This window comes from Trichosurus vulpecula, chromosome X, assembly GCF_011100635.1.
Source record: "Trichosurus vulpecula isolate mTriVul1 chromosome X, mTriVul1.pri, whole genome shotgun sequence".
NCBI classification, from domain to species: Eukaryota; Metazoa; Chordata; class Mammalia; order Diprotodontia; family Phalangeridae; genus Trichosurus; species Trichosurus vulpecula.
Window position 1 is genome coordinate 49,151,353 of NC_050582.1, and position 26,415 is coordinate 49,177,767.

The following is a 26,415-nucleotide window of genomic DNA, read 5'->3' on the forward strand; positions in this document are numbered from 1 at the left end:
GGCTTAGTATGATTCACCAGTGAGATATGCCTATCACAACAAAGCAATGCAATTTCAGGCTGCACTAAGAGAGACATAGCTCCTAAGTAGGTGGAGGGGATAGTTCATAGATCTAGAGCTAGAAGTAATCTTAGAGATCATCTAGTCCGACTGTCTCTTTTTACAATTGAGGAAAACTGAGGCCATGAGAGGCAAAATGGCTTGCCCAAGGTCCCTGGCAAAGCCAGGATTTGAATACAGGCCCTTTGGCTCCAATCTTTCCACAACCACCCTGCTTACTAGTATGTAATCAAGTTTCTCTGAACTGAAATGTAACATTTGTTTTTAATCAAATTTAGAAACACATCCTTCAAATGACAATGAAAATCTAGGGGTCCTCGAATGTTCAGACCTTCTTTTGCCAAACTTCCATGACAAACTGCCTGAGGTACAAAAGACCCAGGTGCTTTAGTCTTCCATTTGGTTCTCAAATATCAGAATAATGCTGCCCAAAGGATGGAGACAACATACTAACCCAGAACTTTTGAAGACTAGAGAAATTAAAGTTATTTCTTTTTTGTTCTTTAAAATTTGTTTTCTTATTTTTATTGATGTCTTTGGTTTCTACATCTTATTAAACATATCTGCTGACATATGTAATATTCCGCAAACAGTCTTTCATCGCTTCATCTTTCTCAACACTTCCTCAGAGTTCAGTTTTGAATTTTTATTTGTATTATTTCCCCGTTCACATTTTTGTGATCATTGTGTATATTGTTTTCTTAGTTCTTTTTACTTCCCTCTTCATAAGTCTTCATATACTTCTGGTTTTTTTCATAATCATCATGTCTTATAACAAAGTAATATTCTATCTCATTAATATATCGCAAGTTGTTTAGTTGATCCCCACTAAATGGTCATTAACTCTGTTTCCAGTCACATCACTAGCATAATTCCAAATTGTTTTCTAGGATGATTGGCCTAATTTCTCAGTTCTACTAACAATGTATTAGTATTCCTGTCTTCTCACAACCCTTCAAAATCAACTATTTCCATTATTTTATCATTCCAAATTTGATGCGTGAGGTAAAACGTTGAATTTTTTATTTGCATTTCTTGTTTTTTAGTGATTTGAAGCTGTCTTTCATCTGGTTATTATTAATCATAATCTTCTTCTGAAAAATGTTCATCTCCTTGGAGTACTGGGAAATGGTTCTTAATCTTGTTTATTTGTGTTTGTTTTCTATATGTCTTGGATACCAAGACCTTGTCATAAAAATTTGAAGCAAATGTTTTCCCCCAGTCAACACTTTCCCTTCTTGTCTTAGTCACATTTATTTTGTTCATGCAAAACCTTCTCTCTGTTTCTTGTGATTAAAATTATCTATTTTATCTTTGTGAACGCCCATATCCATTTTTGAGGTTAAAAATTCTCCCCTTAGCCATACTTGTGAAATTCTCTTCTATTTTTTTTTAAAAACATGTGACCATGTACATTCAGATCACAAGTCCATTTTGAGTTTATTGTGGTATTATCTGTGGTATTTATTGTGGTTATATGTATTGGTCAGAACCTAATTTCTGTCAAAAAATAATTTTCCAATTTTTCCAGCAGTTTTTGTTAGGGAATTCTTTCCACTGAAACTTATTATATTCTTGGATTTATTGAATATTGAATTATCATTTAATTTTTTTTGCTTTTATTTTTTGGCAGGGCAATTGGGGTTAAGTGACTTGCCCAAGGTAAGACAGCTAGTACATGTGTCAAGTGCCTGAGGTCAGATTTGAACTCAGGTCCACCTGACTCCAGTGCCAGTGCTCTACTCACTGTGCCACCTAGCTGCCCCTGAATGTTGAATTATCAAGTTTAATTTTTCTAATTCTTTATTGTTGAGTCCATTCCACTGACCTACTTTCAAATTTTTTAACCATTACTGAATAGTTTTAATGATTGCTGCTTTTGTAATGTAATTTAGGGTCAAGAAGTACTATTTCCCTTTCATTCCATACTTTTAAAAAATTTCTCTTGAAATTCTAGACCTTTTCTTCCTCCAAATAAATTTTGACATTATTTTGTCTAGCTCTATAAAGCACCTTTTTTACCTTGACTGGTTTAGAACTAAATCTGTAAATTTAGTTACTATCATTATTTTATTATGGTAGCATGGGCTTACTGTATACAAAGACTACCCCTCCAATTTATATTTTTAATTATTTCTTTAAACCATGTTTTGTAGTTGTAACTATATGTCTTTGTGTATCTTGGTAGATTGACTCCCATATAGATATATATATATATACATATATATAGATATATATGTATGTGTATGTGTGTGTATATGTGTGTGTGTGTGTGTGTGTGTGTGTGTATATATTCAGCATTTTGTGGTTTCATTGAATGGGATTTCTCTTTTTATTGTTTCTTCCTGCATTTTGTTTGTACTATTGAGAAAGGCCAATAATATATATATATATATGTATGTATGTATGTATGTATACTTATATATATATATATATATATATATATATAATATCTTCCTATTCTACTAAAGCTATTAATTTTTTCCACTTAATCTCTTTATTGATTCTTAGGGGTTTTCTAAGTGAACCATTATGATGTCTACAAATGGGGGCAATTTTGTCTCTGCTAGTCTTTATGCTTTAAATTTCTTTTTCTTGTCTTATTGCTATCTCTAGCATTTCCAGCATTATATCAAATAATAGTGATAAAATGGGGACATCCTTGTTTTATTCCTATTATTTTAGATCCTCTTTATAAGAGATAAAACATTTTAAAATAAATAGGCAAACATCCAGTTCCTTCTATCTCTACTCTGCTCCCCAGCAGCCTCACAGACATACACATACACACACACACACACACACACACACACACACACACTAATTTTGGAGCTTTATAATGACCAGAGTCAGCTAGGTGGCATTGCAGTGGATACAGTACTAGGCCCGGAATGAGGCAGACTCATCTTCGTAAGTTCAAATCTGGCATCAGACACTTACTAGTTGTGGAACCCTGGGCAAGTCACTTCACCCTGTTTGCCTCAGTTTCCTCATCTGCAAAATGAGCTAAAGAAGGAAATGGCAAACCACTCCTGTTTCTTTGCCAAGCAAACCCCAAATGGGATCACTAAGAATCAGATATGACTGAACAGCAACAATGTTGACCAGGAAATCATGCTTTTCTCAGCTTAGACTGTATGGTAGGTACTAGGCTCATAATATCTGCTAACAGCCCACCACTGCCAATTAAGGGCTATTCCATTGGGTTCTAGTTTCCCTCTCCTCAGCCCTGGTCAGAGCACATCTACAATATCAAGTTCAACCCTGGGCCCCACATTTTAGGAAGGACATTGATAAGCTGGAGAACACCCAGAACAGGAAAACACAATCGTGAATCACTTAATGAGCATGTATTAAGTGTATCCTGTGTGCCAGGCTTTGTGTAAGATGCTAAGGTAAGGATATAAGAAACTTACGTTCTGCTAAGAGGGCATGACGTGGTACAGACAGCAATGAATGGAGGCCATATATGAAATTACATAGAGTTAGTGGAAGTGCGGGGCATGGTGTAAATTTAGATGAGATCAGGAAAGACTTCGAAAAAGAAGTGGTGTTTATGTTTTGGCCTGAAGGGAGCTAGGTATTTCAAGAGGCTTTATATGCTAAATAGAAAAGGTTTTATTTTATCCTAAAGAAAAGGCAATGTAGAGCCACCAAGCAGAGCATTTGCCCTTGACAGAAATGAGAATGTTATGAGGAAGAATTTGAGGAAAAAACAATTATCTGTTTTAGATGATGAGTCTGAGGTACCTATAGGAAAGTCATATAAGTGTCCGGCAGGAAGTAGGGCATGTGATACCAGAGTTCAGGAGAAATATGGAAGTTAGAGATGTAGATTTGGGAATGATCGGCACAAAGATGATAGTTGAAGCTGTGGAAGCAAATGAGATCACCCATTCAAAGAGAATACAAAAAGAGAAGAAGAGAGAGCTCTGGACAGAGCCCTGGAGTATTTCTATGAATAGAGAGGATGGTCTATGGGAGATGGTCCTGCATGGAAGACTGAGAAGGGTCACATAGGCATTTGGTAGGAAGGCAGTTTTATGAAAACCCAAGGTGAAAGAAGATCCAGCAGAGGCAAACACTGCAGAAGGCTCAAGAGAGAAAAGGACTGAGAAAAAGCCATTAGACTTCACAGTAGAGATCACAGTAATCTTAGAGCAGTTCTGGACAAAAGCCAAGTGATAAGGGGTGAAGGGAGTGAGAAGTTAGAAAGTTGGAGACCAGTGTAGGTGGCTTTTCCTAAGAATTTGACTGTGAAAAGAAGAGACATAAGACAGTGTCCTGAGAGGATAATAAGGTCAAAGCATGGTGTTTTAAGGATGGAGAGTTTGTTCGTAGGCAGCAGGGAAAAAGATACTAGGTGAAGAGTTTGAAAAGTAGGAGTAATGAGGGGATGATCAAAGGGACAAGCTCCCAGAATAGACAGGAGGGGGTGAGATCAAAGGCATAAGTAGAAAGGTGGTCATTGGCAGAGAGAGGGCCATATCTCATCCTCCTAAATTGAAGAAAAGGAGGACAGGAGAAGATACGATATGGAGGTTGTTTGAGGTATGGAATGGGAGAGAAGAAAGCATTCACTATGTATGTCCTCAGTTTCTTTTTGAATATTGAGGCAAAGTCCTCTGCTAAGAGGGAGTGGGAAGGGGTGTTTTAGGTAGTTTGAAGGGAGAAGGCTTAAAACAGCTGGTGAATGTGTCAGAGGATTGATGTGCTGCAGAAAGAGCTCAGTGGAATAGTGGCTAGAATAAATTTGGAACAGACCCTGCACAACTGACTGGCTGCCTCCAGTCAAGTTCAGCAGCCATGGCAAATACGGGCTTTACATAGAAAAAAATTTCTTTACCATTATTCCCCTAAAGATCTGTGACTTTTATCAACTTAGGAAACTCTATACACCAACCAGCCATATCTTTGTAGAGCTCTCGAGTTAGAGACCTGGTTCACATGCCAGCTGTGTCACTATCTTTGAGACTTTAGGTAAGTCACTCAGACAAGTAGAAGGGTTGAGGGAGTTAGCTGTGAAGGGAGATTTAGAGGTGGAATTGAATCCAGGTCTTCCTAGAACTCTGTCCACTGTACTGCATTGCTTAATCATTAGAGTAATCCCAAAGTACAATGGACTGCCCTCAGAAGTGGGGTGCTCCACCTCCCTTGGAGATCTTCACCCGGAGGCTGAACAGCCACTTAGTAGAAGAACTTGTTATAGAGATGATTCTGGTTCAAATAGAAATTGGCTTGATGGTTTCTGAACCCTGTAGAGTATCTTCCGACCCTTGAATTACTGTGATTCTGGGATGTCACTAAGGTAAAGACATTTAGGTGGAAATGTTCAAGTGGGCCAGTTCGAAATGTGAATCTGGAGTTCAGGAGAGAAGCTGATATAGAGATACAGAATTAGGAACTCTCTACCTGCAGGGGATAGTTGAAGGTATAGAAATCACCAAACAACAAACAGCTGAATCCAATATTCTCTCTACTTTTGAGCCAACTCTGTGGCTCTAAAGAGATTTCTCATGGATTATCATTTGTAGAAGCCTGCCTTTCGACTTCTCCCATATTCATCTAAGATGCTCTGTGTGCATGTGGATTAGATGTTTCACATGAGGAACCATGATGTTGGGATCTAAATGTGGGGACTCTACTAGCATTATTAGAAAGGAGAGTTTATTACAACCTTTATAGAGACTTTCCCTTTTCGGTCTGTTTGTTGTCTTTCAGCCAGTTTCACCCTAAAATGCCCTCAGAATCATTTTGCTCATATTGGATCTCTCGCTAAGTTTATTGTAAACTTGATTTTTCCTTCTATTTCTTGTCACTATTTTATGAGGCCATACTGCTTAAAATTTTCCATCACTCTGCCCTCTTCTCAGAGTAGAATGACTATTTTTTCTGACCTAGAGGTAGCTGGTGGCACAGTGGATAAGTCTCTGGACCTGGATGGAGGAAATCCTGCATTCAAATCTTGTCTCAGACACTTACTAGCGACATGACACTGGGCAAGTCGCCTAACCTCTGTGTGTCTCAGTTTCCCCAGTTGTAAAATTGGAATAATAATAGTACCCACCTCTCTGCATTGCTGTGAGGTTCACATGAGACAATATTTGTAAAAAGCGCTTAGCATAGTGCCTGGCACATAGTAGACATTATGTAAATACTTATTCCCTCCCTCCATCCCTTCTCCTTCTGTACCTTTCAGGCTGAAACTATGAAAAGTAGTCAACTTGCCCTCTTCCATACAGAAAGGTATGATTCAGTGTACCAAAGGGCTGGTACGTTCTTTTCAACAAGTTTCCATCCTCCAGCATGAGGTATATCTGACCAAGAACTGCCCTGATTTATTATTCAGATTTTCAGTGAATGAGGGTGAAAAAAGGCAGGGGAGCAGAGGGGGCATCGCTAGAGTGCTAGTACCCCCTATGAGGACATCGACTCAATATTGAATGACATTTCAAGATGAGAAGGCTGGGAGGTGTTTTGATCAATTGAGAGTCATTTTAAATGCTTAAACTAAATGCAAATATCATTAGTATGATTAGAGAAACAGGCTGATGGCCATCATTGACAGCTTCACCTTTTGTATATGGTGGATTTTATTAAAAAAAGTTAACATCTTTTCCATTGTAGAACTTGCCTTCCTGAATGAAACATCGAGTGTGTTTCCTGTTTTTTCAATGATTTATTGTAACATCATAAACTCCCTGCACCCTGCTTGGCGTTCTTAATGAATTTTTAATGAAACTCACTCGGTGTTTGTTTGGCATCAGCTTCAATGCTAAACATTGAGTGTTGGTATCACTTTCCCAACTTTCCCAACTCAGTTTGGATTTCAGATTTTATTTGACTGTTAGAGATGTAACTTCTAACACAGAGAACACTTTGGCAAGTTCACCTGCCTACTATGGTTCTTTGCAAGATTATTTAAATTTTCCAGGTTGCACATAGATATGGAGCCCTGGGAAATTACAATTCCTTTTCAAGAGGACTGGAAACGGTGCCATAACTAAGAATTAGCCCACCTAGGACAAAGGGAGCAGTGTAGGAGCAGCCCAGAGGACCATTTCACAGCATATTCAGTCTCCTCAGAAGGGATCCATTCCCTTCACCTCCTCATTGGGGTTGGGAAAAGGCAGGCCCTGAAAGCAGGACACCATGAATATGGGACCCTAGGGTGGCTCAAGGGGAAGTTGCATTCTGTGCATGGGTAGATAGAAACCTATATGGAGATGATGTCTGTCATTGAGGCAAGAAGAGGAAGCGATTCCTCCCATATCATTGCCCCGGGCAGGGCCTCATTCACCTCATTTACCCAGTACTAGTTGTGTCAAGATTAGTCTTCTTTTTTTCTCTTTGTTTTTAGAGGGGGAAGGCAGGGCAATTGGGGTTAAGTGGCTTGCCCAAGGTCAGACAGCTAAGTAAGTGTGTCAAGTGTCTGAGGCCAGATTTGAACTCAGGTCCTCCTGACTCCAGGCTGATGCTCTACTCACTGCGCCACCTAGCTGCCCCCAAAGATTAGTCTTAATAAAATAGACCAGGATGAAAGTGTATCTTCCTTTGAATTTCCAACAGAGCTGTGCACCATGGATTGTGGTAGCCATGGAGTCTGTTCCAGGGGAATTTGCCAGTGCGAAGAAGGCTGGGTAGGACCCACCTGTGAAGAGCGTACCTGCCCTGCTCACTGTGCTGAGCATGGGCACTGCAGAGATGGAAAGTGTGAGTGCAGCCCAGGATGGGAAGGAGACCACTGTACTATTGGTAAGTGCCATGACACTTTAGGACACAATAAACCAAACTCACTAATTAAATACCAGTCCCATGGAAGGTTTTAAGGGCATGAGTGTTGCCTAGCATAGGGATAAGCGTCCTGTGAATTGAAGCTCTCATGTTGCATACTCTCCCTGATACTTGAGAAGAATATTTCTTGTCTGTGTTTTAACACTCCTGGTAGTCCCTCTTTTTAAAGTGTTTGGTGTTCTTCACATGTCTTAATCAATAGGACTGTGCCTTTTGTTAGGAAGGTGAAATGTCCTCACCTTTTCTTCCTTTTGAAAAACCAAGGGTATTTCATTGGCTAGGCTGCTTTAATGGGTAAATGTACATATTGATGTACTCCCTTTGTGATAGATGAAATTTAGACCTTCTATCAATGAGAAACTTATTTACATTGTTTTTCAAGTAGGGAGAATGGTTTGTCCTAGATCCATTATTAGGAGACACACACACACACACATGCCCATACACGCATACTATATCTATGTGTGTATAACATCTTACACTTAACTTCCACTCTACTAAAGGTATAGTAAATCTTGTCTATGATGACTGTAGAAACCATTTAATATTGATTAAAATGGTGAAGAGGAGTGAGATTTAAACCCCAATGGTAACCAAAGTTGTTTTCACAAATATTCCCTCCTAACAGTATCACCAAAAAGAAGGCTAAGCTGGTCTTTTTTCCCAGAAGATATAATGAAGATGACATTTTTAATGAAATATGACATTTTAAAGGAGCCTAATTGGGTTTCTTTCCTAAATGCCATTCATCTCTTCCCTCCCCCACCCCATACACAGCCCAGCATCAGCACCCACGGGTGACAAGTCAGCATTTCAGCACTTCACAGTTTACAATTCTCCTACAAGGCAACAGATGGCAAACCATTACAACACATACACACACACACACACACACACACACACACACACACACACCCCATTGGTTTCTCAGAAATTTATTCAACCATTCTTCTTTTTTGTTTTTTCCTGCTTTAGCTCACTACTTAGATGCTGTCCGAGGTAAGATTTTCTCGCCAGCATTATAACAGAAAACATGCATGTACCTTTCACTTGCAGCAACCTGTGATGTTTCTGGGCTCAAGCTGTGATAGATTGAGTGAACACACAAAAAAAGGAATTTGAATTTTCCAAGATTAAAAAGACATTCGTTTGCCATAGCAAATAGTGGGCTGATAGGCAGTGCAAAGGCCCCATCTCTGGACTTGCCATTCTTCTTGGCTTGAGTGAGAGAGCAACTCAGATGTGAACAGCAAGGGACAGACTCAAAGATCTAAGTTTAAGTAGGTCTTAGGATCCTTTCTTAACTATATGAATGTGACCAGCCCAAGTTTATGTAGACTCTGCTGCCCAGTCGGAGTATTCCCCACCTCCCTTCTGTCCAGTGTTCTGTCCCTTAAAAGGACATATAGAAACATTCTATGGTGTAGTTGGTCATAGAGCAGTCTCCCTGAGATCAACATTAGAATGTTAAGGATGATGCCTAAAATATCTAGAGTGTCCCTTTAAAAAATCTGTTATACATTTCTCCTCCATGAAGGTATCTAAAGACATCTAGGACGTGTTATGTTTTCAACCTGCATCACCTTTTGGGAGTACTGCATATACAGTTTACTACCTTCACCTAGCAACCAACTACCTTTTTATTTTTTCTCTTTCTTAAAGGAAGTTTTGTCTTCCTTTGTCCCAAGTGGTTGCTTGAAAGGATGTTTGAAGGTGGTTCCTGTGTTACTTCTACTGACCACAATACCTAGGGACTTCTTTCTTCTTTTATGCTCTTATATTTTCTCCTGTGGACAGATGAATGTTAAGTTGTTGAAGACTAAAATATACAGGAAGGCAGTAGCGGTTGGACCATCTCCAAAAATAATTCAGACTCATTGCCTTGTCGCAAGAAGACACTCTTTCTTTCTCTCTCCCTCCCTCCTGTTTCCCTTGTTCCCTGGAAAGCACATTTGGGCTCTCAGGATAGGAGAACGTTCTGACATCTTGGTAGGAATAGAGAGGGAGTCCACCTGTGAAAGGATATTACTGCTGGAACAAAGAGGGAAACCTTCTTGGAGAACAAATGCCAGATAAAAAGATGCTCCTTGGGGAGTTTCATGCCTAACATTGGAAAGGAATGATGACAAAGATATTCACATTAGACTCTGGTTATCCCATTCAGCCATTAGTATTAAAATTAGATATTCTTTCAGCATATAATGATTCCTTGAGCACCAGTTCTGTGCATAAACAACATTATGCTAGATGCTCAGTAGCATGCCTGAGAGGTAAAAGACACAAATCGCCCTGCAAGTAACTGGCAATCTTGTTGGAGAGATGAGGCAAAGGGCCATGAAACAAGAGGCACACAATTCCAAGGCAACATCCAGAGGAGTACTGTGCGCATGTGGTCTAGACGGTATACCAAAGGGTTGAAGCCACACAAAGAAAGGGGAAGACTAGGGGTGGGTAACTCACAGGAAGGAGCTATCTGTTGAAAGCAGTGACTGTCTTTTTTCCAACATATTAACCAGAACCAGACTTCACACCATTGGTCCAATTTTGATTGAAATGAGAAGATGAGTTTTCAAAAGGAAACTAAAAAGCCTATTTTTGTTCCTGCCACAGTTTTCTTCCAATTTGAATCATATATTGGGAATTGGGGGTAGCATTAATAATGCTTAATTGGATCTCCAAGGGAAAGTACTGCAGAGTAAGGAATAACAAGTTCCCTGGGAAGGTTTTGCAAGTGAGCAAGATGCTCTTCCTTTTATTCAATACTTCATCTTAATGGAGCCCACATGATAAGCCATATCCCCACAGGCAGATAGATCATTGTTGGCCAGTCCGATTCCGACGTCTTGGTTATTGTTTCCCTCTGCTCTTTTTCCAGATGGTTGCCCAGGGCTGTGCTTTGGAAATGGGAGATGTACCCTGGATCAGAATGGTTGGCACTGCGTATGCCAGGTGGGCTGGAGTGGTTCAGGATGCAACATTGTCATGGAGATGGTTTGTGGAGACAGCCTGGACAATGATGGAGGTACTTCATTTTTCTGTCTCCCCTCCTTAAGGTTTGTAAGGGAAAAGACCAATCACAGGAGTAGCATCCAAGGGTAGGAGCTGGTCTCATTGACAAAGGGCTGAAATAGAAGATATTTTTTTCAGAATTGAAAATAGCTGATGCACTTGTGCTGAATAGAAGTGCCAAGTGTTTGTGTTATTCATTCATGTCTTCATCTGTATGCAGAATCTGTTCTCTTTTATTTTTCTAGATAGTTTTGCTTTTTGGAGAAGGAATTGCCAAAGCAGTAGAGCTAAAATAAAACCACAAACAAATAAGAAGGACCATCTTGAGCACCCAGTACTAGCAAGCACAGGTTGCTCAGATGTAGGTTGGACTAGATGGCTTCTGAGTGTCTGGAATTCAAATTGCAGGTCCTCCAGACCCCTGTATCCAGGAGTATGATCGAGGCAGCTCAGACCAACTTCTGAAAGCTGGTTGTTAAATTTTCAGTGTTAGCATTTACACTTCAGAAATGGACAAATGCTACAAGTCAGAGCTTGATTTATCTTGTTCATTGTCAAGACTTAAGAATGGGATGAAGAAAATGTTAATAATGCTGATTTATCTTAAAAGTGTATTGTGCATTTTGGAGAGCTGCTTGTTAAACATTTACTAGCACACCACTAACCTGCATCCTACTGTCACCGTATTGTAATTCACGAACCTCTCAGCCCATCCGATGGAGACTAGCCATACAGAAGACCCGCAGAAAGTATGGCTTGCATAAGAAAAAGTCTTTTCTTTATGGTGATCAACTATATTTGACAAACTCCTTGGTTCTCTTGTTTTTACATAATAAAAAATAGAATTAAAATAGCATATTTTTCTTTTCTACAAAGATCATAGACCTAGAAAAGAGATTCTTAATCTGAGTTCTAGGGACTCCCAAGGGGTCCAAAGATAGATTTCAGAAGGTCCACGAATTGGATGGGAAAAAATTACATCTTTATTTTCACTATCTTCTAAGTAAAATTTAGCATTTCCTTTGATTTATAATGTTTACAACAAAATATCATTCTGCAAAGGACTCCATGGACCTCACTGGACTGCCGAAGGGATCCACGATTCAAAAAGGTGAAGAATCCCTGATGTCATTATCGAAGGGGCCTTGGAGGCCCCTTCATCTAACCCCTTCATTTTCCAGATGAGGAACGTGAGACCCAGAGAAGGGAAGGGACTTGCCTAGGGGTACAGAGCTAATGTGTCTGAGTTAGAATTTGAACCCAGGTCCCCCTGAGTCCAAATTCAGCACATTAGCCTCTATACCAGAAAGGGAGATCAAATGAAAAGAATCGAGATTCTATTGCCCTTATCATGAAAACTTTTTGCTCTGCTGCCAGACTAGAGCATTTTCCCGTGGCTCTTAAGTTGTAATACTTTGGGCCTTTCAGAGAACCCAATTTGAATTGCAATATTTATGCAGTTCATGAATTGTTCTTTCTTCATGCTGGCTCAGATGGCAGCAGGTGAATCTCTGACAAGCAGCACATGATCTCAGGGCCTTGCTTTGGCCATTCCAGGTCTAGCGGAACAGAAACTGAGCAGGATCATTTACTATGGTGGCCACTAAGCCTTACACCAGCCCCCAGGGCTATTCATGGGAGGTAGTGGTAAAGGACAAATCCCTGGCAATTTCTCCTTACATTTCACGCTCCAGGGAGCATGACATTCACAAAGAACTTGGCTATTTGAATTCCTCCAAATAATAACATTAAAATGAAATACTTTGTTCAGTTTGGCTTCCCTCACCTTCTGCATCTGCCTTGGAGATTATCTTCACTGTCATTTAACCCAGGATAGAAATACTCAATAAGATAAGGGAATAATGGTAGATTTAGCATCAAACAAGGTGTAGGAATTTCCTTTTTTGCCATGTAACTTTAAAAGCTTATTAAACCTAATGTGTATAAGTAATGTGGATTCTTGAGTGAGTTTGAGAGAGTAAAACATTCCCTGAAAGTTGATTAACTGCACATTTGAGGAAGGATTTGATCTCAGGTCTTTCTGACTCCAAATCTCTTGCCCTATTTACTTGATTCAGTATTAGGAACAATTATTTAATTAGCATGGGAGAGCACTATATCCCAAGGGACTGTTTTTTTTTCACTTGTTTCTTCCCTATATCAAAACCTTAGAACTATTCTTTGGAATATGGGCCCAAAAGGTCACAGAAGCACAGAATTTGGAAGTTGAAAGAGAGCTCAGTGACCAGCTAGTCCATCTCCTGCCTGAAATGAATCCCACTCTAATTTACATGGCAAATAATCAGCTGTACTCTCCCTGAACACCTTCAGTGAAGTAGGTAATTTGGACTAGATGGCTTCAAGCTCCCTTCCAAAAGTGGGCATCTCATCCTATGTGTCACCTTAGACAACTCACTTCCCCTCCCTAAGCCTCATTTTCCTCATCTGTGAAGTAAGGGTATTGGAGTAAGTGGCCTCTGAAGTTCTTCCAGCTCTAGATCTGTGACTCTCCTGAGGCAGCTTGTTGTGCTTTGGGCCAACTCTCATTATTAGGCAGTCTTTACTGATGTAAGGACTAGATTTGCCTCTTCTACCCATTGGTTGTAGTTCTGCCCTCTGGGTCCAAATAGGCCTGTGGGAAAGAACTCTGCACTTGGCATGAGAAGGCAAGGGATCCAGTGCAATTTTTGCTAGCACCCATGCAGTCTTGGAGAAGTTCATCATGAGTAGGTTGACATTTGTGCTAGCCATTGCAGGGAAAGGCAAGGCCTGGTGGTTCATCATCAGTGCACCAGGCACTGGAATTTGAGTCTCCCAAAAATTTTTGAAAGTGGGTAATGCAGGTAACGTTATCCCCAATCTGCCAGGTGATGAAAAGGAAGCAAAACGATATATCCAGATGCACTCAAGGGATCTCACAATTCAACTGAAGAAGCAAACAAAATTATGAATAAAACCAAAAAACACTTAGAAAGTGACATAATTTATCAGCATATAATGTTGAAACAATAACTGAATTATTTCATCTACAAACCTGGCAGAGTAAGACTTGTCCTCCCTATCACCCAGGAATGTTGTGAGGATCATGGAGGTGTGAGGTTTTGAAAGAGCAAAAAGATGATTGAGATGCCAAGTTTAGCAATGAAATGTCCCTTAATCTTCATCTGCAGTGACGCCCACTCTCCTGAACACCATCATCACCTTGTAAGCCAGCAGTGATATCCAATCTTCCTGTGTAGCACTTATATACCACTGTGATTCAGTCACCTGGGCTTATAACAAGCATTTCTTAAGCTCCTACTATGTGCCAGGCAATGTCCTAAGCAATAGGAATACAGAGAGAGGCAAAAACATGGTCCCTTCCCTCAAGGAGCTTACAACCTAATGGGGGAGAAAACATGCAAACAGTTATGTACAAGCAGGCTATAGGCAGGATAAATGTGAGCTATTCTCAGAGGGAAGGCACTAGTGTTAAGGGGAGCTGGGAAAATCTTCTTGTAGAAGGTGGCATTTTAGCTGGGCCTTGAAGGAAGCCAGAAGCCTGAAATGGTGAGGGGGAAAATTCTAGGCATAAGGAAAGCCAGGGACAATGCCCAGAATCAAGACTTAAGAGTGTCTTGTGCAAGGAAGAGCAAAGAAGCTGGTGTCACTAGATCATAGAGCATGTAGGCAGAGAGGGGAAAAAGTGGGGTGTGGGTGTAAGAAGACTGGAGGGATAGGAGGGATCCAGGTTATAAATGTCTGTAAAAGCTGAATAGAGGATTTTATATTTGATCCTGTAGACAAGAGGAGCAATTTGAGTTTATTGAAGGGAGCGGGGTAGGGGGTGGGGAGGACATAGCCAGACACGTGCTTCAGGAAGATCACTTTGACTGCTGAGTGAAGGCTGGCTGGAGTAGCGAGAGAACTGAGGTAGGGAGACCTAGTCTAGGCGTGAAGCGCTAATGGCCTACAGCAGGGTGGTGGCAGTGTCAGGGGAGAGAAGAGAGTACATATGAGAGATGTTATGAAGGTAAAAATGGCAGGACTTGACAAATAATTGGATATGGCAGGGGAGGTGGAGGGTAAGATAGTGAGGCATCAAAGATGGGGCCAAGTTTGGGAGCCTGAGTAAGTGGGAGGATGGTGATACCCTCGACGATAATTGGGAAGTTTTGGAAAAGAGCAGGTTTGGGGGAGAAAGGTAAGTTCAGTTTTGGAATAAGTTTAGGTTGAATTTAACTTGTCTACAGGACATTGAGTTTGAAATGTCTAATAGACCATCAGAAACTAGAGTTTCAGGAGAGAGGTTAGGACTAGGTAAATGGATCTGAGAATCATCAGCATAAATATGCTAATTAAATCCTTGGGAGTTGACGAGATCACCAAACAAAGTAGAATAGAGAGAGAAGAGGGCCCAGCCTAGAGACACACATGGTTACTAGGTGTGACCAGAACAAATATCCAGCCAAGAAGATTAAGAAGAAAGGGAGAAACCAGTAGAGAGGAGTATCTTGAAAACCTAAAGAGAAGAAAGTGTCAAGGGAAAGAAGTTGATTGACAGTGTCAGAGGCTGCAAACAGTCAAGAAGGGTGAGGACTGAGAACTGACCTATAGATTTGGCAGCTAAGAGATTTTTGACTCTTCCCTCTTCTTTACATCCCATACCCAATGAGTCACCAAGTGTTACACTATCATTTGCAAAATGCTTCTCTATAGCATCTTCTTCCCACAGTTTATCCCAGGCTCTCATCATCTGCCACCTTGATTGGCAGCATGGTATAGTGTTGGTCCTAGAGTCAGAGTACCCAGGGCTGAATCCCAGTTTGGCCATTTTCTTCCTGTGAGACCTTGAACAAGTCACTTAACCTCTGTAAAATGAACAGATTGATCTAGATCCAGGGTGTCAGGCCCCTTGCACCTCTAGGTCTGTGTTACTGTGATCCTATTTGTAATATCCTTGAAGCTGTGTGTGAAGTTGAGACTCTGCCCCTTCCAGTCCTTATTACCCATCACTGCCAGAATGGACCTGCCATTGCCTTCACCATAGGCTCCCTGTTGTCTGTCACATCGTGTCTGAAATCATCTGGCTTTTACATCCCTCGGAAATTTGTAAGTCCGTCAGAGTGATTGTAAATGAATCTTTCTTGGGCAGTAAAGGACTTTGCTGGCTTTTAAGGTTGTCATTCAAGGTTCACTTCCAAGAATGTAGGTGGAGGTTGGAGGATGCAAAAGATTAGCCTGGATATTCTCTGACCTGGGGACCTATTCTTTAAATGTCTTTTTTTTAAGTTACCCTGTAATATAAATGTGGTTTTTTGTGTTGTCATGAACATCTTTCTCCTCTAAGCACAGTAGAGGGTAGAAAATCCCAATTAAGGCTCTGGTTAGTTAAGTTTTAGTTAATGGAAGTTAAACTCTCATGGTATCATGAGAATAATGTCATTATCCTGATAGCAATTCAAGCTTCTTATTGATGTCTTTGGGTTGTTGATACCGTGGCCCGTATCCTGATCTACACACCCCCACCCAGCCAATGTACAGGAACCCTCCCAGGTAACAAATACAGCTAAGCAAAGACAAATACATACAGTGACTTCATCTGTCACCTTAGGCAATGTTCACCACCTCCATGAGAGGAGGAAGGTATTTCTGGCCTCTGGTTTGCCTTTTAAATCTGAGTTTTCCTGTCTTATAGTGTTGTTTTCATTCATATTCTGATTCTCACTGTTTAAGAAATTACACTGTGTGTTGGATAGAAAGCCACTTTTGAAGTCAGGAAGACTGGGTTTCAATTTCATCTCCTGACACTGACTTTGTGACTGTGGACAAGTCCTTTAACTTCTCAAAGCTCCAGGTACCTCTCTAGGGCTAGTACCTACAGAAAAGTTGCCAATTGGCATTAGTGGAAGGAGTTTCTACACTCAAAGTTTGAAGACCAAAGGAAAGTCATTGTTTATTCTTCAGGTTCTGCTTTCTTTGCTCTGCATCAGTTCATACGATTCTTCCAGGTTTCACTGGATTCACTGTGCTTTCTAAAATAAGCAGCAATATCATATTATACTACAGTTTGTCCAGCATCCTTTCTAGTGAGGATTCATTTTGTTTCCAACTTTTTGAAGTGATATTTCTCTTTCAACTTCTTCTATCAACTAAAAAGATACGGAAACAGCATCACAGGGCTTTCCCTATGCAAAAATGATTATGGGGAGGAACTCTGTATAAAGAATAGCATGCTGTCTCTTCCCACAGACATCTTGAGGTATGGACTGTATACATACCTGTCCAAAGGGAAGGAAGAATTCAGCATAGTCTATCCTTGAGACAGAGAAATGGATTAGATTAGAGGGCCCCATTATGAAGATTTGGTGACTCCTCACTATGCTTCATTTTAAGGTTTGGATTTTTGGGCTATTTTCTCAAGCACCCAAATGGCAGAAGTTGTTTAACTGAGTATGGCAAATTATTCCCATGTTGGATTAGGTTGTTTTTAATGCCAATTGAACCTCTTTCCAAAAAATAGCCCTCATATTTTTCATTTTCCCAAATCATAAATAATAATAACAATTTAGAAGCAGTAGCTTCAAGTAGCTGCTACCTGATTACTCCATATTATAAGTGGTCCTTAAAGAACAGCAGAGATTTGTGCATGCTAATCACTTTGCCAGCTCATTAGTATGACTGCTTCTGCCTCTTCCTGCAGCCTTGGCTTCTCTGCCTTATTCAGTCAAAATGTACCTCTCTAGGCCTCCTCCATTCATTCTTGGTCACACAAAGGTACTGGACTAGATGATCTCTTCTTGGTTGTTAAAATTACCATCCTGAGACCAGTCATATAAATGATCTGAGAAAATGTATTATTTTTACTTACATACATGATCAGGTGATTCCACTGCTCATTAATCTTGTGCAGAAGGAAGGAATGAAAAAGCATATATTAAGTGTCTGTTATATGCCAGGCATTGTACTTGGCACTTTACAAATTTTACCTCATTTGGTCCTTAAAACAACCCTTGGAGGTAGGTGGGATAACACTCCATCCAATAAGCCACCCAGCTTAAAACAATACTGTTTCTTATCTCTGAGGTGGCTCTCTGAGAATGGAAGGAGAGAAGGATATTGGGGTGGGGCGGGGGGTGGAGGATTATGACAATGTAAAAAACAAGACCAATAAAATCTTATTTAAAACAAAAAAAAATTTAGTCTGTTAAAAAAGGCACTGTTCTTCTGAAAAGCTGTGTAAAGACAGATCTTGATTAATCAGATATTTTATGTTTTCTGTAATTTAAATTTGTATTGATATCTTTTGTCCTTGAGGGAGTGTCTCACCTAGGATTTCCCCATACCAATTAAATCACAGAGCCACTCTCTATCTCTTTTGTTTTTACATCACCTTCATTTCTCCAGTATATCTCTCCTCCCTCTACTACCCAAAGAGTCATCCTTTGTAAACAAGATAGCAAGATTAAAGGGAATATATATATATACATATATATATATATATATTTCATCAAAACTAACCAATGCATTAGCCAAATCTGATAGCATATGCAGTGTTTTATATCCATAGTCTCCCACCTCTGCAAAGGAGGGAGAGAAACATGTTGTCTCACTCCTTTTGGGGGAACAGGTTTGTTCATTAAAATGACAGAATTCAATTTGGGGGAATTTGTTTTTGTCAGTGCTGTTCTTTCCAGTTACATGGTTGTAGTCACTCCTTTTATTCTCTTCCTGGTTCTGCTTATTTTTTTCATTCGTTCTTCTGTCTTTCTCTGTGTTGCTGAATTCTTCATATTCATTGTTTTTTATGGCAATTCACGTCCCACAATTTGTTTGGTCATTCCCCAATCAGTGGAACTTTATTTCTAGTTCTTTGCTCCCACAGAAATAAAATGTTGCTATGAATATTTTGGTTCACATGGGACCTTGCATTCTGTCTTTGACTTTCTTGGGCATATGCCTGGAAGTGGAATCTCCAAGTCAGGGGTTATGGCTGTCTTATTCGCTATCTTAGCAAAATTCCAAACTGCTTTGCAAAATGGTTTAACCATTGTCCCAGCTCTACCAACAATGTACTGTCATACCTGTCTTTTGGCAGCCCTTCCAACACCGTTTCTCTCTTTTTGTCATCTTTACCAGTTACGTGTGAAGTAAAACTTCAGAATTGTTTTGTTTTGCTTGTCTGTAATTATTAACAATATGAAGCTATTTTATATGGTTATGGTATTTAGAATTCTTCTTACTGTTTACTCTTCTCTTTTGATCATTTATCTCATGGGGAACAGCTCTTGATCTTATCTATGTGTATTAGCTTCTTGGGTGTCAGACCCTCATCAGAGATATTTGGTGCCAAGATTTTTTCCCCCGGTCAACAACTTCCTTTCTTATCCCAGATGCACTGGTTTTATAAATACTTGTCAATTTCATGTAGTCAAAATTATTCATTTTATCTTTTGTGATTGTCTCTTTCCTTTATTTGGTTAAGAATTCTGCCTTTACCATAGCAGAGAAAGGTAACTAACCTAGTTCTCTTCCAACGTTTTTATGATGTGAACTTTAATATTTAGGTCCCGTGTCCATTTTGAGCTTACCCTGGTATATAATGTAAGATGTTGGTCTGATACTAGTTTCTGATGAACTGCTTCCCAATTTTCCCAGAAATTCTTAGGGTATTCTTCCCCAAGTCATTTTTGTTCTTCTGATTTTTATTTAACTACACAAGGAGCGCTCACAGACACTAGAATACTCAGGAGGCATTTTGTAATGAATCAGTATCCTTATAAATTAGATACTTAGTGTATAATTGAGCTGTTCTGCAAATCTTATCTTCATATCTAGTCTGTGCCATTTGTCCCTCAAAAACAAGTACTAGAAGACTTCTTTTAACTAGAACCTAGGTCTCCCACTGCATCTGAAACCATCTCCAGTCTTCCTGATTTATATTTTACCACTGGACTCAGATGGCTCTGGAGGAGAGATTAAGGCTGGTGACCTTACACAGCCCTGTCTCACTTAAATCCAATTCACCCTGCAAGTCATGAAATCACCTTCCCAATGCTCCTTGAAAACGAAGTTCAAACAACAACTAACCTGTAAACCCAAGCGCCAGAGCATTTCTCTCTTTTGAGACAAGAGGCAAGTCCTTAGAGGACAGTCCCATCTAAGGGATTTAATACTGCAATACTTTGTTTCCTGGGGCAACAAATCTCAAAATTGGAATTCTCAGGGATGAAGTTTAGATGAACGTGTCTAGGGATGAGTACACGTTCTGTCTCATTTTCTACACTTTTTACCCTTGCAAAGGTTCAGAATGCTACCCTGAGTCCTTTTAGTATTTTTCATCATTGAACAGAGATTCAGTTTGGTTTAATTGATAGGGCAGGAAAGTGGCCTAAGGAGTTTTAGGAAGGTTGTCACCAATTTTGATGACCCTTGTTATAAGCATCAAGCAAAGCATGAAACAGAGCTTTGCTCACCGAAGATATTTGCTACTATCATAGAAAATTCTAGCAGTGTGTCCAAGTGGAAAAGAAATTTCAAATAAGTCATTAGATCCTCCAAAGGCCCTGTTTGTGAATGACATTTTGCTGATGGTGTCAAGTCCAGAAATATTGCAAAACTTCCTAGTTAAGACCCATAATCAGTCAAGAGCTTAACTTACCTGTTCACAGAAGAAAAATCTAGTGGATAAAGAATGCCCATTCAGACTATAATAGACAATTGTATGGACATCCCATAGGTCTGGTGCCTCTGTGTATTTCTTGGACAGATACTGTGCTGGGCCCAGAACTGATAGGAGGAGAGCAATTTGGAGTGCCTCTGGGACATTATGCAATGCTTTTAATGACCTCAAGTTTCTCAGTGAATAGCTGCCCAGTCTTCTTTTGGTGGTGGTGTGTGGCTGGAAGTCATGGGAAACCATCCTAACTAAAGAATTTAAGTGGAGGATCGTAAAGAGCATTAGAGAGATGCATGGTGGACATGAGCGCTTTGTAACACGTTACTAATGAAGGATTACACAAGAGAAATGGTATAAAGGATGTCATCAGAGAGGAGAGAAAAGTAGATGGGCCAGTTAAGTGGCAAGAGAGACATAACTGATTGACAATCCACTTGCTCCATTTGTATCCATTCAACATAGAGACATCTAGAGGAAGATGGCCAGCATGCTAGGTGCACCCACATAAAAGATTTATGGGAGAACAGAGGTAAGAGTTGCAGAAAATAAAAAGCTGTGACTGGGCCATGATCCCATTGGAGGGAGCCTCCACGTTGATGATATCACAGCTCCACCAAAATACAGAAGTCACTAATTAAACAAAAGCAGTAGAGAACGGTATTCTCAGAGTGAGCTATGGTTTATCAAGAAAGCTTCTTTTTTCCTCTGCTTTTATATTTCCTTCTTATTATTATTATTAAACGACTTTTGGTTTCCCAAGCTCCACAGAACCCCCTAGTAATTGGTATCCATATTCATTTGCAAAAATAATGGAATCTTAAAATGTCAAAATTGTAAAGGGTCATAAAGGTCATCTACTCCAAAGTCTTCATATTACAGAGGAAGAAACTAAGTCCCAGAGTGGAAAAGGGACTTTGCCAAGGTCATTCATATATTAGTGAGAGAATAAGGCCTACAGCCAGGTTTTTCAAAGGTAATAAGAAAAAGATAAATAGAGAGAAAATTAAGTTAGAGGAACCATCATTCATTATTAGCTTGACATAAATCATTACTCACCAAGGACAAGTGGCCATTTGCAAGCTTGTTATACAGTCATCTTTCCTTAAGGCTGAGCTCTAGAAATGAGTCACATGTGGGAATTATGAACATTCTAGTTCATATTGTGCCTATTCTACAGCCCACTTTAGGATGTAATAAGTTGGGGGAACTAGAAACAGCAATGAATGGCAAGGAACTTACCCTGCTAAGAGCCAAGGATTTCGTTTCCATTTGCTCTTCTATTCTCATTGGAGATTAATTCTTAATTCCTTTTCTCTATCTTTCATCTCTCCCCTGAGCATTTGTCTCATTTCCAGCCACCCTATTTGGTGACATATTATCACTTTAAAAATAACTCTGAAGGAAGAAAAATGAGAGTTTTTTATCTAAATTCCACACTAGGTTCCCCACCCTGTTACTGTGTAATGTGGCACAAAATTCTTGCTCCCTGTCCTCACATAATCTGTATGTCAAGTGAAGCTAGCAATACTTGCCATTAGGATATCATAGAGTGAAGAAAATTAATGAGATAATATTTGAAATCCAGTAATTTAGGTTAAAGTGGATGATAAAGGTACTATATCAATGAAGAGCCTATTAATGATTTATTAAACCTTTTGAATGTGTCAGTCACTTGTTAATCTCCAGGCAAATTTAGAAGTATTATTAGCAACAAGAGCGTTAGGACACATAATCTATAAGAGAGAAAAACAGAAAACAAAATCAATCTATTTGAGCCCAGAAAATGTTGAGAGTGTTATAAAGTTAGAGCGCTGACAGTAGTCTGAGTTGAGGAAGTCCTGGGCTCACCTTAGCTTTGCCCCTCCAATTAAAGCAGTCAGATCTCCCTAATTCAGATTTACTGTGGCATAAGATGAGAGAGGGGGGCCAGACAGGGAGTATTCGATGTGACATATAGTTGAAAGACAGTTTTATTATTTTCAAGTACATTAAAAAATTGGAATTAAGTGTGTTACCTCTTAAAGGGCCTTAGGGGAATTATTTTGGTGAATGGTGGTGGGTGATTTAAAATTAATCAACATGTTTTACAAATGTTTGAAAGCAGTTTGAACACTCCTCCTACAGGTTTGTTTAATTTGCTTAGGAAACCATTTTGCATGGATATCATGTTTCATTCTGTTTCGTTTCCACTTCTGACCATATTATTATAAATTCTGAATCTCTGGAGTTGAAATGAATAGACTTTTGCTGTGGTAGTAACGACAATTGCTGTTCCACTCTGACTCCAATAGGCTTTTACCTGCCACAGATCTCACCTGCGCATGTATGCTATGAAATGGACACGTTCCAATGAACTGAGCATGCTGTATAGATGCCTTATCAATCCTTTAGCCAGTGCAAAAGGCCAAGAGCCTGTTAAGCTGCTGTTCCAGGCCCCTGGCCTCAATAATCCCCTTGACTGCACTCACTGCTACATGATGGGAAATGATGGGTAGCTGCTGGCTTCCATCTTCTGCCTCCACCTCCCTTCCACAGAAACATTCACAGCTCCTTGGCATTTCCCTCATCTTCCCAAGGAATGGTATACAGTAGTTATGAATTTGGCTATTGTCCTGCTTCTCACCCATAACTGTCTCACTTGACTCTAGGCCCCAACTCATTTCCTTGGGAAAGAGGAGGTATCCTTTGTATTCCAAGTGCTTATCCATTTATATATTGTGATTACACTATGTCCAATTAGGACCTTATGCCACATCCTGCATTCCTGATAAAAGCAAGGTGTTTCTATATCAACTGCTTATGTTGCAAGATCATTATGTATAAAACTCTGACTCGCTTCACTGAAACATGTATTATGCCTTGTTCATAATGATCTTATGACACAAATCAGTATTAGGTCCCCCATTTGCCAGATGATGATGCTGAGACCTAGAAACATTCATACCTCAATATTAACCAAGCATAGGCTGTCCATTATGTGTGAAGATGCTGTTATGGTTGCCACTACCAAAAGGACACAGGCTTTTGAGTTATGTGATCCAGGATGGAGCCATATTGGTATTGACTCCTCCCCTCTTCTTTAACTAGGAGTCATCTTGACCAAGGGCATGCATATGCAAGACTACTAGTACAGCCAGGGAATGAACTTGGTTGCTGTCAGATTTAACTTGATTTGTGCACTGAGTCATGATGTTGGCCTTATCAGCCCATGCTCTGACTTGCTGTCCCCATTCCCATTAACTAGCAAAGCCAGACGCATTGCCATGGCCACCTAGCCTTCCTCATCTTTGCTATAGCTATCGTGTGTGTGTGTGTGTGTGTGTGTGTGTGTGTGTGTGTGTGTGTTTCCATCTTGTAAAGGGAATAGGCAACAAAAGTAGGGTATGCTAACATTTGATATGTCTATACCTGCTACACAGAGCCAGGCTGTCACTAGAGTGCCACAGTTTCTAATTCAAGACAACAAAGGAACTGTTAATAACAAAAAACCACCCACACCCAATGTGAATTTCATTTGCACCTCTCTGTAACAGTCTAGACAGGCTGCATTGGGTGTTATCCAATGTGATAATTGCTAAGCAGATCTTTGCCACATACTGGGCTCATGTACGAATTACAATTTGGGGGTTGCATCTCGTTATTACTTTTCCTGCCTATAGCCTTTCAAAATTTGACAGAAGCCTTGCTGTCTTCTCAGCAAATAGAGGGCCAACCCCATATAATAGGCAATTATTAAATAAGAACCATTAGCTTGGAATTTACAATGGCATGGAACAGAAAGAGAATTGGTGTCTTCATTTTAAATGATTCTTCATGTGACTGATATTGGGGTCCTTTGTCTTAACTCACTTTGATTTTTTATTTATTTTAATGTCCTTTTCTTTCTTCAAAAACCAAGTTGAGTGCTTGGCAGGTTGAAACATGTGTGAACCCAATTTTCTTGTTCCCAATTTTCTTATTAGGAATGGAATGTATGATCAAAGTGACTGACCTTGTAAAAAACCAATTTTTCATTGTTGTGTGCTTTGCTCCAGTCTTCTCAAAGTTCCATCATTTTGCTTGCTTTTCCTTGTAGCCATATGCTCCATTAGAAAAGCAAAGAGATGGTAAACTAATGAGATGGGTCATCAAGCATTGGAAATGTGGTGGATAAGTCTAAAACCTATAGAAAATCTCTTCGTATCTGTCGATTGGGACAGGGGGAATGAAAGAAACAAATTTTTTTTTCTTGTAACTCCTCTGCATTTAAAAGTTAGTTATCTAGAGGGGGCTGCTATATGTAGGGAGAGGGTGGGGAAGAGAGAGGTCAGTGCAAAAATACATTGAACAAACAGAGAAAGCAGTAAAAGCAAACTGCATTTTAAATCAAAGCTGTATCTGTGGTATAGGGAATTTTAAAGGACTCCATGGTGGGGAAAAGTATTTCCTGGGGGCCTTAGGGCTTGTGTTACAAACACCTCCTCTCCTGGTGATCCTCGCTCTCAGAGCCCCCAGCTGAGATGTCTCTCCCTACAGCTAAGCAGCAGGAAACAGATAGACAGAGATGCATGAAACCCATAGCAATGCCATTGATCCATGTCCTTTGGGAGGTGGAGGGGAGAGGGGGCCAAGGAGCAATGGTAATTAGAATACGTAGCCCTGTACTCACCCCAGTGAAACACCCAGACTAGGATTACTGATTTCTTTACTTAAGAACCTTCAGAATGGCTCTTCTTTCTTATTTCTGGTTTACTGAGCAGGGGATGATGGATGTAAATCCTCACAGAAACTAAACTGAAAGGGAATAAAAGAGATGGGACATACTATCTCCTTCAAGTCCTCTCTGATTTCTCTTGGGCTACAGGCAGGTGGAGCAGTCATCAGTCTGAGCAGCATTAATAGAATGCCCACACCCTGTCCCTCAGCGACTGGCATGTAGCTTTGTCAATTATTCAGTAATTTTGAATGCCAAGTGAGAATTGTGTACTTTGTTTGGTAGATATTAGGAAGGGATCATTACGGTAGTTACCAGGGTAGTTACAGTGGGAACAGAAAGGAGACAGTTGCAAAAGATTTTGCAACAGTGAAATCAACAGAACTTAGTTATTATTGGAATGGGAAAGGTGAAGGAAAGGGAATTGTTGAATAAAAATGCCAAGATTTCTAACTTGGATGAGGCCTGGTGTCACTGACAGTGAACAGGGAAGTCAAAAGGAGGAACAGTCTTGAGGGGAAAGATAATCATTTTGAGACATGTTGAATTTGACTTGCTGGGTAGCTGAAACATCCAGCTGAAGGTTACACTGGGCACGTGGAGATGTGAGTCTAGAGCGGGGGTAAGGAATCTGCAGCCTCAAGGCCACATATGGTCCTCTAGGTCCTCAAGTGTGACCCTTCGACTGAATCTAAAGTTCACAGAACAAAACCCCTTAATAAAAGGATTTGCTCTGTAAAATTTGGACTCGGTCAAAAGGCCACACCCGAGGACCTAAAAGGCCACACATGGCCTTGATGTCACAGGTTTTCCACCCCTGGCCTAGAGCTTGAGGGGAATGAGGGGAAGGTACACGTCCCAGTATTCAGGTTTAGGAGACTTCCTATGGGAGCCAAGGAGTCAATGAGATTGACTCTTGAGGCAAAGGGGACTATGGTAAGAAGAAAGCTGAAAACAAAATTTTGGGGAACACCCACTTAAGAGGTTGGGGGGGGTAGTCCCAGAGAAGGTGTAATGTTAGAGAAGGAGAAAACAAGGAAATTTGGGTATTTCCAAAAGCCAAGGAAAAGAGGCTATCAAGGAGAAGGGGGTGGTCACCAGTGTAAAATGCTGGAAGGAGATTATGGAGGATGAGAACTAAGAAAATACCATTGTATTTAGTGATGTGGAAAGAGGTTTCTGTGCACATTTGGGAGAACTG

At 40.1% G+C, this 26,415-nt stretch overlaps 1 protein-coding gene across 5 annotated transcripts in view; it reads left to right on the forward strand.

The window, feature by feature from the left end:
* The window catches only part of TENM1 (teneurin transmembrane protein 1), a 448,583-nt gene that overhangs the window by 276,924 nt on the left and 145,244 nt on the right, over positions 1 to 26,415 (forward strand). For 4 of the 5 annotated variants that reach the window (XM_036739968.1, XM_036739972.1, XM_036739969.1 and 1 more), the window contains 3 exons: positions 7,630 to 7,815; positions 8,830 to 8,853; positions 10,730 to 10,876. In XM_036739968.1, coding sequence (XP_036595863.1) covers positions 7,630 to 7,815; positions 8,830 to 8,853; positions 10,730 to 10,876 — 357 coding nt within the window. The remainder of the gene's footprint in view (positions 1 to 7,629; positions 7,816 to 8,829; positions 8,854 to 10,729; positions 10,877 to 26,415) is intronic. The other variant, XM_036739971.1, reaches the window with a different exon arrangement.